The 13305-nt window shown below is 40.0% G+C and overlaps 1 protein-coding gene across 3 annotated transcripts in view; it reads left to right on the top strand.

The window, feature by feature from the left end:
* The first annotated feature begins 590 nt into the window (after window positions 1-590).
* The window catches only part of PPP4R3A (protein phosphatase 4 regulatory subunit 3A), a 36644-nt gene continuing 23929 nt past the window's right edge, over window positions 591-13305 (top strand). For all 3 annotated transcript variants that reach the window (XM_063089791.1, XM_063089792.1, XM_063089790.1), the window contains exons 1-2: window positions 591-1566; window positions 12062-12117. In XM_063089791.1, the coding sequence (XP_062945861.1) occupies window positions 1425-1566; window positions 12062-12117 (198 nt within the window). In that variant the 5' untranslated portion in view covers window positions 591-1424. The remainder of the gene's footprint in view (window positions 1567-12061; window positions 12118-13305) is intronic.

The raw sequence follows: 13305 nt of genomic DNA, 5'->3' as shown, positions 1-13305 counted from the left end.
TTCAAAATAACAGTTCTGATGACGAAGGTAGCAGCTGGGTCGTAAGATGAGGTTTTAGAATTGTCACTTGGGCCCAGGCACAGAAAATGAAAACTGTCCCAAGTTTCTGAACTCGCCAGGACAGTGCATGCTCCATGGCAGCTCCCAAGACCGGCGCCGACCTCGCTGCCTAAGCTGCGGCCTTTCCGAGAAATGTTCAACGCACCCCAAAAGAGAAGCGCCTGAAGTCCACGAGGCTCCAGAGATTCCCGCCCGCCGCGCTCCGGGTGGGTGAGGAACGCCCAGTGCAGCCCCGAAGGCGCTCTGGAGAGGACACTCTCGGAGGCGGGCGCGCCGCGGGCAGAGCCCCAGGCCCACGCCGCCCGGCGCCGGCAGGGCAGGGGCAGCGGCAGCTGCGACAGGACGTCGCCGCGACGACGGCGGGCGGACCCCAAGCCCGAGCCGCCGAGCGCGCGGCGGGCTGAGCGGGGCCGAGCCGGCCAGCGAGCTGAGGGCCGCAGGCGGACTCCACGCCCCTTTCGCGTCCCGGAGCAAGGCTGATGACGAACACAAGGCGCGACGGACGCACCCACCGTCCCGCGCTCTCACGACGGCGCGTGCCGCGAAGAGCGAGGGAGCCCCGGGCCGTCACCGGCGCGACCAACGTCCCGCCTCCTCCGCTCCTCGGCAACTAGGCGTCCGCCTCCCGCCTCCGTCCAAAGCCTCCGCTTTAGCGAGGCTCTGGCCCTCGCTCCTGTCTCTTTAAATGGTGAGGCCGCCGAGCCGCCCCTGCAGCTGCTGCCTGGGTGGCCCCGCGCGCCGCTTTTGAGGAGCGACCCAAGATGGCGGCGGCTTTCGCTCGGTGAGGAAGACGGAAGAGGCGGCGGCAGCGGCGCAGGGAAGGCGACTTCCAGTAGCCAGGGGTGCTCGGGCTGCTGGGGGTGTTGGGAGTCTCCCGGGCAGTGGTAACAGTTGCCGCAGGAGCAAGCGCCCGTCGGCTTCGGACGTCTGAAACAGGGAGGACCGAGTGGAGCCACCGGCCGCGGTGGCAGGGCCGGGTACAAGGAAGGAAAACATGGCGGCGGCGGCCTGAGGAGGCGGCGGCGGCGGCGCGGGAAGCGGCTTCGCGGAGATCATGGCGGGGGCGGGAGCAGGGCAGTGACCGGAGCCCCGAGTAACTACCGCTGCGGGGCGGGGGCCTGCGAAGAGCTGCGCGCCACCCTAGGGGCTGCGGGGCGGCCGGGCTCGCCGGGCCTGGACAATAGCGCCGAGGAGCGGGAGGCGAAGCCAGGCGGCGGGCCATGCGGGCGGCGGCGCGGCCCCGCGGCGACCAGCGGCGACAGTGAGGCCGCGGAGCCCTCCGTTTGCGGGCGCTCTCCCGCCTCTCCCGGACCCTTTCCTGGGTGACTCCAGCTGGGCTCCCGCCCCGCCTGCCGGGCGGCAAGATGACCGACACCCGGCGGCGGGTGAAGGTTTACACGCTCAACGAGGACCGGCAGTGGGACGACCGGGGCACTGGGCATGTGTCGTCCGGCTACGTGGAGCGACTGAAGGGCATGTCCCTGCTTGTCAGGGCCGAGAGCGACGGTAAGCGAAGACCCTCGCTGCGGGTCCCTTGCCGCCCCACGGCCCTGTGCCACCTCCCTGGTTCTTCGGGGGCGACAGCCGCCTCGGGGGAGGGCTGGCCACAGGTACCCCAGTGCCCTCGGAGCTCCACTGAGAGCGCTCGAAATGTTTCCTTTCTTCCGGTGCCTGGTGGCATTTTGGGTACGAGTAGAGTCGAGCACGTTTGAGCCGTGCGGCCCGGGAGCGTGGCGAGGTCGGGGGCCTGGGATCGGGAGGCCGGAGTGTGCACTACAGTGACCTTGAGAAAGGCACTCATTAATCCGATCTTCTGCCTTAGTTCATCCATCTGTAAAGCAGGCGTGAAACTTTCCTTGGAGCCAAGAAAGTTCATAGCTGCTTCATACTTCGAAGAACATTTTGCTGTGCCTTTTTTTCTTTTTCTTTTCTAACATATTTTTGCTCCATCTTTCTGATCCTGTTGCAGGTTGGCAACACTGGTTCATGGTTCTGGCAGCTCTACACTCGGCAGAGAAAATGCTTCTTTGCCTTGCGAAGAGAGATTTGTGTTTCACCAGTGTTGGTTGTCTTTCATAGCAATGCAGAATTTTGTATGTAGTTTCATTACAAATTTGGCATCATTTTATGCGAGCTTTTTGATTGCTTAAATATGTTTTTAATTTGGTTCAGTTAACAGGTGGGGAGAAATTGGCAGATATTTTTATAATTTTTCGAATCTGTACTAGTGCCTATTCAGTCACGTATTTTGAAACAGCCCTTAGGGTTCAAAAACAAGTTGCTTGAGAATAAGTGTTTCACATTTTAAAAGATTTAGTCTCTTATAGGGATTGCCACTTTCCTCGGTGACATTCTGTGAATTTCATGTAAAGAAAATGTTCATGTTAAGGTAAAGCTATTTTGCTTTTTCTGAATATGAAAATAGTTATTTCCCGCCTGTCTTGTTACATTAGTCTCTGATTTTATAGCAGCTATTTCAGTTTATTATGGTTGCAGTTGTTCTGTATCTGAATTATTACAAACTAATTTCAAGGAATTTTCAAGTGGACTCTACCCAGAACTCCAATTCCATGAAAAACTAACAAGACTCACCGTTATTAAATTGAAGATTCTACAAACATTGATGTTCAATTTGAACAGAAAAAAATGATAATTTGGAGAATATTGCCAGTACTTACCTTTATAAGGCTACACAAAATAACCTAAAACTGGAGAAAAATTATTTCTTTTTGGGGGCATTTTTAAAGTTTTCAATACATTGGGTATATTTTTCTGAGACCTATTTACTTATTCTTTGCCTTTTAGAACACAAGTTGAATGTCAAGTGTTACTGTGCTTTTGTGTGTGACTATCACATAAAATCTTACTCTGCCTGTACATCTTTGCACGTCTGGAAAACTTTTTACATAGTGAGTTAGAAAATATGGGCTTTTAGGTTCATTTAGCTTCTTTTGAGATGAAAACATGTAGATTTGAGATAAGTTCTTTGAAATCTCATTAAAAATAATACATATAACCATATATTAAAAACATCACGTTTGATTTGATTCATTATGCAAAGTCTTTTGTTTAAAGTATGTTTAAAGCATTAAGGCTTAATGTCATACTGTCATAGGGAGTCATATTCTCCAAACGCGGTAATATAAGAATCCGGTTTTTTCTCATTTTTATTTTTACCACTTTGGAAATAGCCCTTAATCTCCCATCCTCCATTTAAAAGGTTGGGTACTCTGCTATAAAGCAGGTTGAATGGCTAAAACAAAATGTCTTTAATTTTTATCTAACAGGAAAAGAGAACTAAATGAAATTACTGATGTGCCCTTGTAAATTTAAATTGTAAGGAAAGCTAGATCCAAAAAATGGACTTAGAACAATTCCAGGATATTTGTGGGATATCGTTGTAAATAATCTTTAGTTTGATGATTAACATCTTTTCTAACAGGAAAGCCAAAATAAGCATAATAATAATAATAGCCAAAATTTATTGAGTGCTTATTATGTGTCAGAGGCTCTTTGAGCAGTTCACACTCTCATGTTGTTGTCTACTTGAATTTCCTGCTTTATTTTTAAGATCAAGATTTATTTCAAAGAAAATTAAAATAATTTTTAGCCTAATATATCTAAAATTATAGTTTCTCTCCAAGCCACACATGAAAGTTTTTGTGTTGATTTCTAGTTTGGGCCACCTGTCTGCTTTCCCCATTCCTCATTATAGGATAATTGAGAATTTTCTTTTTACTGTGATGAGCAAAAGGGAAAATATTTCTGATTTTCCCTAAAGTGAGTCATTTATCCAATATAAACTTAAAATTATTGAACTTTTCCATGTTTGGGCTAAGCCTAGCCATAATGTTGTTTTTTTTTTTTTTTTCTAAATCCTTCAAAATCAAAAGGATTGACTGTATAAATGTTAACTTGCTCATAAACTTTTTCTCAAGATTCTTTCAATTTTCAGGTTATTTCTTTAAAACAAATATTTGCTTGTTAACACTTATGACCTATTGTGTATTCTGCAAAATTAATAAGCTTTTGTGATGTGCTGATTATCCACCCTAGAAGTAGGCCATTTCCTAGTTCAGGTAGGATGGTAGGAGCTTTTGCATACTTGTAAAATAGGTAGGTAGTGGTGTCATTTTTTGGGTTTTGGGTTTTGGGGGTTTTTTGGTAAGGTCTCTCAGAAACGTTGATTGACTTGTCCAAAGCCATTTATCTATTAAGATGGCATGAGGTGGGATTTAAATTCATGCTTTTATTTCAAGCTCAGACATTTTCTGCTGTATACACTGCCTAGTAATTGTAAATCATTTGGAAATAAAAAATGTTCACAGTTTCAACATAGGTACAGAAAGGCTAAATAGTTTTAATTTTCTCATTCTTGGATCTCTGTTTGAGGAGGAGAGACCATAATCTATCTGAACTGTAGCCTCAAATCTTGTTAGAGAAGCTTATATGGCTTATCTGAAAATCGGGAATGCAATTTCTGAATGGAAGTACTTAGTGGCTTCCTTGTTGCAGGGCAGATCTGTCTGGATAAGCATGCCCTTGCCCTGTGAAGCTGTGTGGCTTGGCATATTTGCAGCCCGCCTTGCGTTAGAGGAGAATGGTGTCCCACCAAACTGCTGAGCCCATTTTCTGGCCCATGTCCGTACTCAGTAGGTTCCTGCTGACAAAATATGTTGTAGGAACACATCCTTTTCTTTAATGAAGAGAGACTGCCTCATTTCCTTCAGATTTTATGGTAGCTGTGTACCTGCAAATTTCCATTGTCCAATTAAAGTTTAGTTTAGTATTGTTTTTTTCTTCTTTCAGTTCATACTGTACCTGTTAACTTGCTGAATTGAGGATAGTGATGTCATTCCTTACTTGCTGTATTAGTCTGTTCCTGTTGCTTATAACAAACTACACAGAACTGGGAGATTTATAAAGAAAGCAAAATTTATTGCTTACGGTTTCTGAGGCTGGGAAGTCCAGAGTCCAGGGAACACAGCTGGTGAAGTTCTCGGTGTTGTTGACAGTGATGGCAGGATATCACATTGTGAAAACGGCAGAGCAGAGAGAGTGAGAGACCAACCTCCTCTTTCACTCTCCTTTTAAAGCCCTAAGAACCACACCCCTGGCCACCATTATTCAGTACTGCACAGTCCTACAATCTAATCACCTCTTCAAGGCCCCACATTTCAATTACTGTAATAGGATTTCCCACCCTTAACAGTTACCGTGAGGATTAAGTTTTGGGGGAACATTCAACCCAAGGCACTTGCCCCTCTCACTTTGAGTTCTAATCATTCTACTACTTTTTTCCATTATGATTTTTACCAGGAAAGAAATTGGAATTTTTCCACACACTGAAGGGTGTCTTTGTACATAAAATCATGTCCATGCTCTTTATTCTGGATTACTTGCCAAACATCAACAATAGTGTGCTTGTGTTTGGTTTTTATCTTAGTTTTATAAAGTATTTTTTTTACATTTCACAATAGTTTTATCTCTTACCTGACTTGCCTGTTTCGGAGTTAAACAGGTTAAATTCTCACTGTTACTTGAGGCATGAAGAAAGTGAAACATGGAGAAATGTTTTATACTAGGTAGCACGGCTAGCTAACGTTTAAACTGGAATCCTGTGCTTCTGCCTCTTGATAGATTTCTGTAGATTTGGTTGTAGATGGGTCTGTCTTTACCACTGCTGTAGAAAAGGAAGTCAGAGTAAAAAGAAACTTTGGAGGGGGGTGGCAGCTACTGTGGTGAGATAAATGAACAGAGAACATTAGCATTTTTTTCATTGCTATTTTTATAAGTTAGTAAGTAGTATAGAATCTTGCATACAGTAAGCATTCCAGATGTGTATTTAGCTACCAAGAAGATCTCAGTGTCAGTACTGGGGGAAATATTTTACTTTGAACACATTTTTCTTTCTTGTGTACACCAGCTTTGTAAAAAAATTAGTAGGCGTAGGCTAACCAAACCTTTATCTTTTTTGCTTGTGAGAACTTAATGAAAGTTTGAGGGCCACTGGGTATAGCTGATGGGGTTTGAGTGTAGCAGAGGTTTGACTCGAGTGTGGTACCTTTTTATGTAATGCTTCCAATTTTTTCCTGAGACTTCATTTCAGTTTTTAAATGTCATAGTGTAAATTGTGAGCCAAAAAATCAGGAAAGAGGGACTTGGGACACAGACCTGCTATAGGTTTAAGGCATACAGTAGTTTTCTCCCCAAATGAGATTTTGGGCTCAGTTAACTGATTTTTGATGGTGCTTTCTTCCTGCTAATGAAGCATAGTACCTAAGTTCCTGCTCTTAGCTTTAAGTGTCCATAAAAGGACAGTATACTGGAGAAGTTCCTTACTTAGGAATGAGGAGAGCTGGAGCCATTCATTCTGAAATCCTTCTGTATTTATCCAAATCAGAACTAAGGCCAGGATCAAAGTTTCTTAATCCCAACCACTCCCATACTACCTGAATGTGACTGACTTGTTGACTGGTTGATATTGAAGAGAGAACCATAAAAGTTATAGCCAACTCTATACTATTTCATTCCTCAACTGGCTGGTGCGGGGAACCGAACCCTTGACTTTGGTGTTACAAGGCTGCGCTATAACCAACTGAGCTAACTGGCCATCCCTGAGATCTTTGAAACAAGTGAATTTTCCAGCTAAATAAAGCTATGTACCAGAAGTTTAAAAATGTTAACGATTATCAATACTTATTTTTCTACCATACAGCAGTACAACAATGATGCCAGTAAAATGATGGTATAATCATGCACTAAAAAAAAAAAAGACAAGCATTGAGTGCTGATTATGTGCTAGGTATTGGGGTAGGCACTTTAATTTTCATACTTGTGGTAACCCCATGAAGTAGGCATTATTTTTTTCTAACTATAAATGTTGATGTATTGATTCTTTGAATAGTTTAGTGGGTCTTTTTTCCTGCACCCAGCCAGAAATCTAGATTTTTTTTAATGTGAAATCTTTCCATTTTAAAGTATTTGCTGTAGGGCACTTGTTTTGAGTTCTCTGGTTTAGACTGTTTGTGAGTGATACTTCGCTGTGCCCTACCAGCTACCCTCATCCTCATCCCCAATCTCCAAAGGTGTTTGATTTGTTTTTGTGGGAGTTGGCAATAGGATACAAGAAAGGCCCTCATTTCATTTTATAGAAGGAAGTCAGATGTCATGAAGCAGGAAGAGAACATTTTTAATGACCTAATTATTTATACTCATAATTCTAGTACTTGCTTTATTGTCACTTTTTCTTACTATCAATGTATGACAGCTTGCTTCTACCTGTAGATGTTTTAGTAATGTTCCGGGTGGCATTTCCTGTCCTATATCATTGTTCCCCCATTTCCTGTATGTGTAGACCTCCATTATCAGTATGTTTTGGGTGTCTATTTGTGTCATGATACACAGATATATCTCCTTTAAAAGTAGCATAGTATTCCACAGTATTTGTTTAATTCACACAGTACCCTTAACTGCCCTTAGCTTTGAGTGTTGCTAAAAGACACCGTAGCATTTCCCATGCTTTTTCCTCAGAACCAAAGAGTAGTATATGATTAAAAGTTTTGGTAGATAAAGATAAATGCCCTCTAAAAAGATTGTGCTGATTTTCAATCTTGGTAGTAGTAAAGGAGAATTAAGACCCTCTTTTTTACTACTTTTTGAGGAAGTACATGTGCAAATGTCAATCAGTAGACTTACTGGAACTTCTTTGGAATGGACTCTAATAAGCATTTGCTGTACAGGAGTACTTTTTAGTTCTTTGCTGAGGATACTTGAGCTTGCTGGTGATCTGAAATGATAGATTTCACAGTGGCAAATTTAATTACGTACACTGATGCATTCCTTTTGATTTTTGTCTATGTTTCCTTCCTAATTTTTCAGGTTGGAAGTGGGGAGGACTTTCTTCAGTCTTGTTATTGGAGTTTTCTGAGTAGGATTGTCTTTCATCTGTGCCACAGTGTCTTCAGATGGGTGGGTGGAGGTGTCGTGGGGGTATGTGAGATTCCTCTTTGGGGAAAAGGGGCATCTATTTCACTAGAAAAGATAGATGTGTATCTGAAATGAGTTGGTGGAGAGAGGGGCTCTTTTGAACATGTGCTTCAATATATTAAGTTCTACTGCTATACCCATCATCAGAAGCATGTGTTACTCTTGGTGAGAACCTTCTCTACTTCTCCATTAATGTTGCTAAGGTCTCCTAAGGATCATCTTCCTCATTTCTCCCCTGTCATCTCTGCTACTGTGGTGATTTCTGTATCCCCATATCCATACATTACTAGGATAGAATTTCTAGTACTATAGCAACTGACACAAATAAACTTGCTGGGGGGAACGGATTGTGTTAATTCACGTTAAAACTCAACTGGACCTTTTCCACTTGATTGGAGAAGTGTTCATAACTTAGCCTAATAAAAAGTAGTAGATGGTGAGAGGAAAACCTAAGAGATGGACTAGGAATAAAACTAGCAGTGTGTCTTTTAGATATTATCTTACCCCCTAAACTGAAAGTTTGTTTTCCTGTTCTAGCCTCTACAGCCTATTTATCTCATAGGGATTATAGCATTGGGGACCAGAGCTAGACTTCCTAAGTACTACCGTAGACCAAAGCCATGGATATGGCTTAAAGGGGTTTCAGGAGAGATGCTACTCCCTAACATCCTAAATGACCCAGGGAAAAAGGAAAAAGAAATTTACCAACCCCAGAAGCTTCTGGTATGTTCTTGTTTTAGCCAGGACTTTAGGAGAGAACACTTCAAACTTTCAGTTTTTCCTGTCGAATTATCCTGACCTTGTAACAGTACTGAGAGTTTTGAAGAAAATGCAAAAGGGACTGGTACTTGAAAAATGTAGCTAATGGGGATTAGGTAGCTGACAATGTCATACCACTGCCATTTTTTTGTTTTACTAGCTGCCAAGTCAGGTGTGTGTGTCTTGAAAGCACAACTTGAAGTGATAACTACAATCCCCTGTGTCATGTGTTATTGACTTCTCTTAAACTTTTAAAATAAAACTTTTCAAGTATAATACATCAAAGGGGTACACAAATAAATCATAAGTATTTAACTTAAGAGATTTTCACAAAGTAACCAGCCAGCACACAGATGAAGAAACAGAACATAACCAGTACTCTACAAGCCTACATCATGTTCCTTCCCAGTCACTAATCCCCCCAGGGATAACTCCTAGCCTGACCATAGATTAATTTTGCCACTTTTTGAACTTTACATAAATAGAATTGTATGGTATATAGCTTTGTCTCAGGCTTCTTTCACTCGTGTTTATAAAATTTATCTGTTCCGTTCACACTTGTGTTTGGTTCATTTGTTAACATTGTTATATGGTATTCCTCTATGAATATTTACACTTTAACTTTTTTTAAACAACTTTTACATACTATATGATTCACTCATTAAAAGTTCATTGCTACAGTTCATTGCTTTGTAGTACTCAGATATTCACAGGCTTGTGCAACCATCACCACAATCTAATATTAGAACATTTTGTCCCCACTAAAAGAAATCATGTGCCCACTAGCAGTCACTACCCATTCACTTTTACTTCCTCCTAACCCTAAACTACCACTAATCTATTTTTTTCTCTGTGAATTTACTTGTTCTGGACATTTTATATAAATTCATACATTATGTGGTCTTTTGTAACATGCTTCTTTCATTTAGCATAATGTTTTCAAGGTTCATCCATGTTGTAGCATGTATCAGAATATCATTACTTTTTGTAACTGAATAGTATTTCATTGAGTGGATATATAGTACCACATTTTATTTATCCATTCAGTAGTTGATGGTAGTTTGGGTTGTGTCCACTTTTTGCTATTATGAGTAATCCTGCTGTGAACATACATGTACAAATTTTTGTGTGGGCATATGTTTTCATTTCTCTTGGGTGTATGCCTAGGAGTGGAATTGCTGGGTAACTCTGCTTAACTTTTGGGGGAACTGCCAAACTGTTTTCCGAAGTGGATGCCTCATTTTATGTTTCATGGGCAATGTGTGAGAGTTGCAGTTTTTCCATGTTGTTGCCAACAATTGTTATTGTCTTTCTTTGATTATAGACATCCTAGTGGGAGAAAAATAGTATCTCATTGTATCTTTTTTGGAGAAGTGTCTGTTCAAGTCAATTGGCCACTTTTTAATTCTGTTTTCTTTTTATTATTGACTTGTAAGCTTTCTTTATGTATTCTATATATGAGTCCTTTATCAGATACATGATTTCTAAGTATTTTCTCCCACTCTGTCTGTGGTTGTCTTTTCACTAGAGGGTATTGTTTGCAGCACAATCAAAAGCGTTTTCATTTTGATAATGTCCAATTTATCATTTATCAAATGATATCCAAGATTTTCTTTTGGGTAGGTTGTACTTTTGTGGAGTTTAACTTTTAAAGAGGCATTACTTTGGTTCTATGCCACCAGATCTCTTACATTTTCTGGAAATATAGTTTTATAAAGTAATCCAATTCTTTCATTTACTCTATTTTGCTTATATAGTTTTCTTGAGATGGATTGTTTTTAAGGACATGAATTGTCTTTCAAAGGACTCTAGACATTAAGTTCATTCTGTTGTTCACCTGCTGTTTTTAATAATCACCAAAATAAAAACCCAAAAACTGCATAAAGAGAATCAAAGAGGCAATGGTAAAATTGCTTTGATTAATCTGGCAAAAGTTAGAAAAAGAGAAAGATATTTAAAGCAATTTTCTCTAAAATGTTAGAGTGCTTGCCTGAACCTCAGTAAGCCTAAAATAGTTCCAAAAAAAGGGGCAGTGGGGGGGGGGGGGGAAGCCTAAAGAAATGGGGTTTGTGGGAAACAGGTGGAAAAAATTAAAAATTATGGAGAATGTTTGGTTACCTTAAGAACAGAAAGGATTCTGAGTTAGGCCGGTCGTGTGTGCTAGACACAGTGGGATTCATGGGAAGTGGGAAGCTGATCATGTGTGGACAGGGAGTTCACAAATTGAGTCATCACAATTTGGTAAATGCTGCTATTTTTATTTTACTGTTTTCAGTATCCCTTAGTATACATAGTAGTGAATGGTCCATAAATCATTAATATTGGTCAGCATCATAAAATTAATAAATACATTTTAACATAAAAGCAAAGTAAATTTGGGAATGTTAAGAGTACTGTTTTCCACTGTCTAGCCACTATTTGGAATGGGTAAAGCAACTGTTAAGTGTAATATGAGAAGAAATGAAAACTCTGTATGAGAAACAGCTGCAGAAAAAACTGCTTCTTAAGCTTTTTGAGCCAGAACTTGTCTTTAGGTAGTGCACCCAGGGATAAACTGGAACTGGTTGATGAGGGAGAGGTATAATTTCAGCCTTAAAGTTTGCTCTTTTTCTCAAAGCAATAGTTATTTTCTAAATATGATGAATTTTATGATTTTGTCAGGGGAAAAAAATGAAATGTGTAAATTAGCTTACTATGAGGAATAAATTGATTATTTGGAGATGGAGAAGCATGGCAGTTCCTGTATTATGAGGCTTTCTGAAAGTGTAATGTAGTTTGGGAATGTACCTGGGTAGCAGCTTATATTACTTGATGTTTTCAAACTTGCAAATGAATTCTCATTTTATTCTAATCTTGATACTTAGGTCAGATTCTTTTCTGATCCTTCTTTGCATATTTTAAAGTATTTCTGTAAGTCATACAATGTATCAAAGATTTAAACCCAGATCATCTGGCTTCATGCTGTGCTGTTTCACAACCTTATGTTGCCCATAAATTGTTAGATTTATATTACCATCTAGTCCTTACTCTTCAGATTATCATGTCTGTCTTGTTAAAAGTAAATATGTATAAAAGAAGCATTTCTTAGGTTAAAAGTTGAAGTGTCTTTACATTGTTTTAAAAATAATTTTTCCTTAACTGAAGTAGTATGTGTATCAGATGTTCAAAAAAGGAACTGTGTGTATAAGTAAGGGCATTTAATTTTACTGTTCTGCGATAACAAAACGGAATGTCTTCTTTTTCTGTTTCCTAGGTTCTCTACTTTTAGAGTCCAAAATAAACCCTAACACTGCATACCAGAAACAGCAGGTAAAATTTTGAAGATGTTGTGTTTTACTTTGCATATTATCCTCTCAACTTGTTAGTTAAATGAAAATTTATCATCTGATTCCTCACAATGAAGATTTCAGAAACGATTACAACATTTTGCCAGTCTAATTCTAAAATAGTGTTTAAAACAATAATTTTAAATTTAAAAAAAAAAAAAAACTAGCCTGAAGCTGAATTTGTGTTCCAGATATTCTAGCAACTGAACCTTAATTCTCTAACGTTAAAACTAAGGTAACACAGTTTCCTTATTTTTACCTAAAGAAAAAGTGGCCATTGATGTGAAAGTTAGCTACTAATACAACTAAATTGTGGTGATTCCTTTCCTTGCTGTTGTAGATGCTAGTGCAGAGGGAACGTTAGTATCTTTGTATACAGCAACACTGTGGAGATAGGAATCTGATTTCTTAACATAGCCCGAGTAGGCCCTTGTAATGATGTGACAGTTTTTGAAGGTAACTTTGATTTGAGTGCTCTCTTTCTTATACCCTTCTAATGTGCAAAGAAGTATTTGAAAGTAAATATTTTACATAATACCTGCTAACGCTATCATTAAATGCTATTTGTTTGCTACACATCCATAAGATATACATTGGTGGACAAATAAAATATTTTCTTGATGGATTAACAGTCTATTAACACTTTGTTACATTTAGTGTTCTTAAGAAAACTTTTAGGTTTGTTTGAAATAGCTAGAAACTAGAATATTTGGCTTTGATGTTCCATATGTAAATTCATTAAATTGATGTTTCGAGGTTTTAGTGAGCTGAAGAGCAAAATCACAGACTCTTCAAGGAAAATAGAAGAGCAATTTCTAAAATTTTTCAGACTTTGAAATTTTCCAGATGGGTAATTAAGAGCATATGTCTGGCTATACCCTGATTTAAGCATCAGCCTCCAAATAATTTTGAATATACATTGTAGCAGACCAGTTGCTTACAGTTGTATTAAATCCATCTTATTACTAATGTGATATTGGTTTTAGGCATATTCTAATGGCTCTTGAGCTGATATGTATAAATATTTATCAGAATTTTAGGAACTATCTAATTTAGGCAACTTGTGCTGTCCCCTTCCCCCCAGTGATATTCTTCCCCAACCTTATTCCTATCACCAGGAAAGGATACTTATATTATCACTAATTTTCATAAGTATATATTATTGCCATTT

This window comes from Cynocephalus volans, chromosome 3, assembly GCF_027409185.1.
Source record: "Cynocephalus volans isolate mCynVol1 chromosome 3, mCynVol1.pri, whole genome shotgun sequence".
Lineage (NCBI taxonomy): Eukaryota > Metazoa > Chordata > Mammalia > Dermoptera > Cynocephalidae > Cynocephalus > Cynocephalus volans.
Note: the sequence above shows the minus strand (reverse complement) of the source record. Positions and strands in the feature narration are given on the sequence as shown.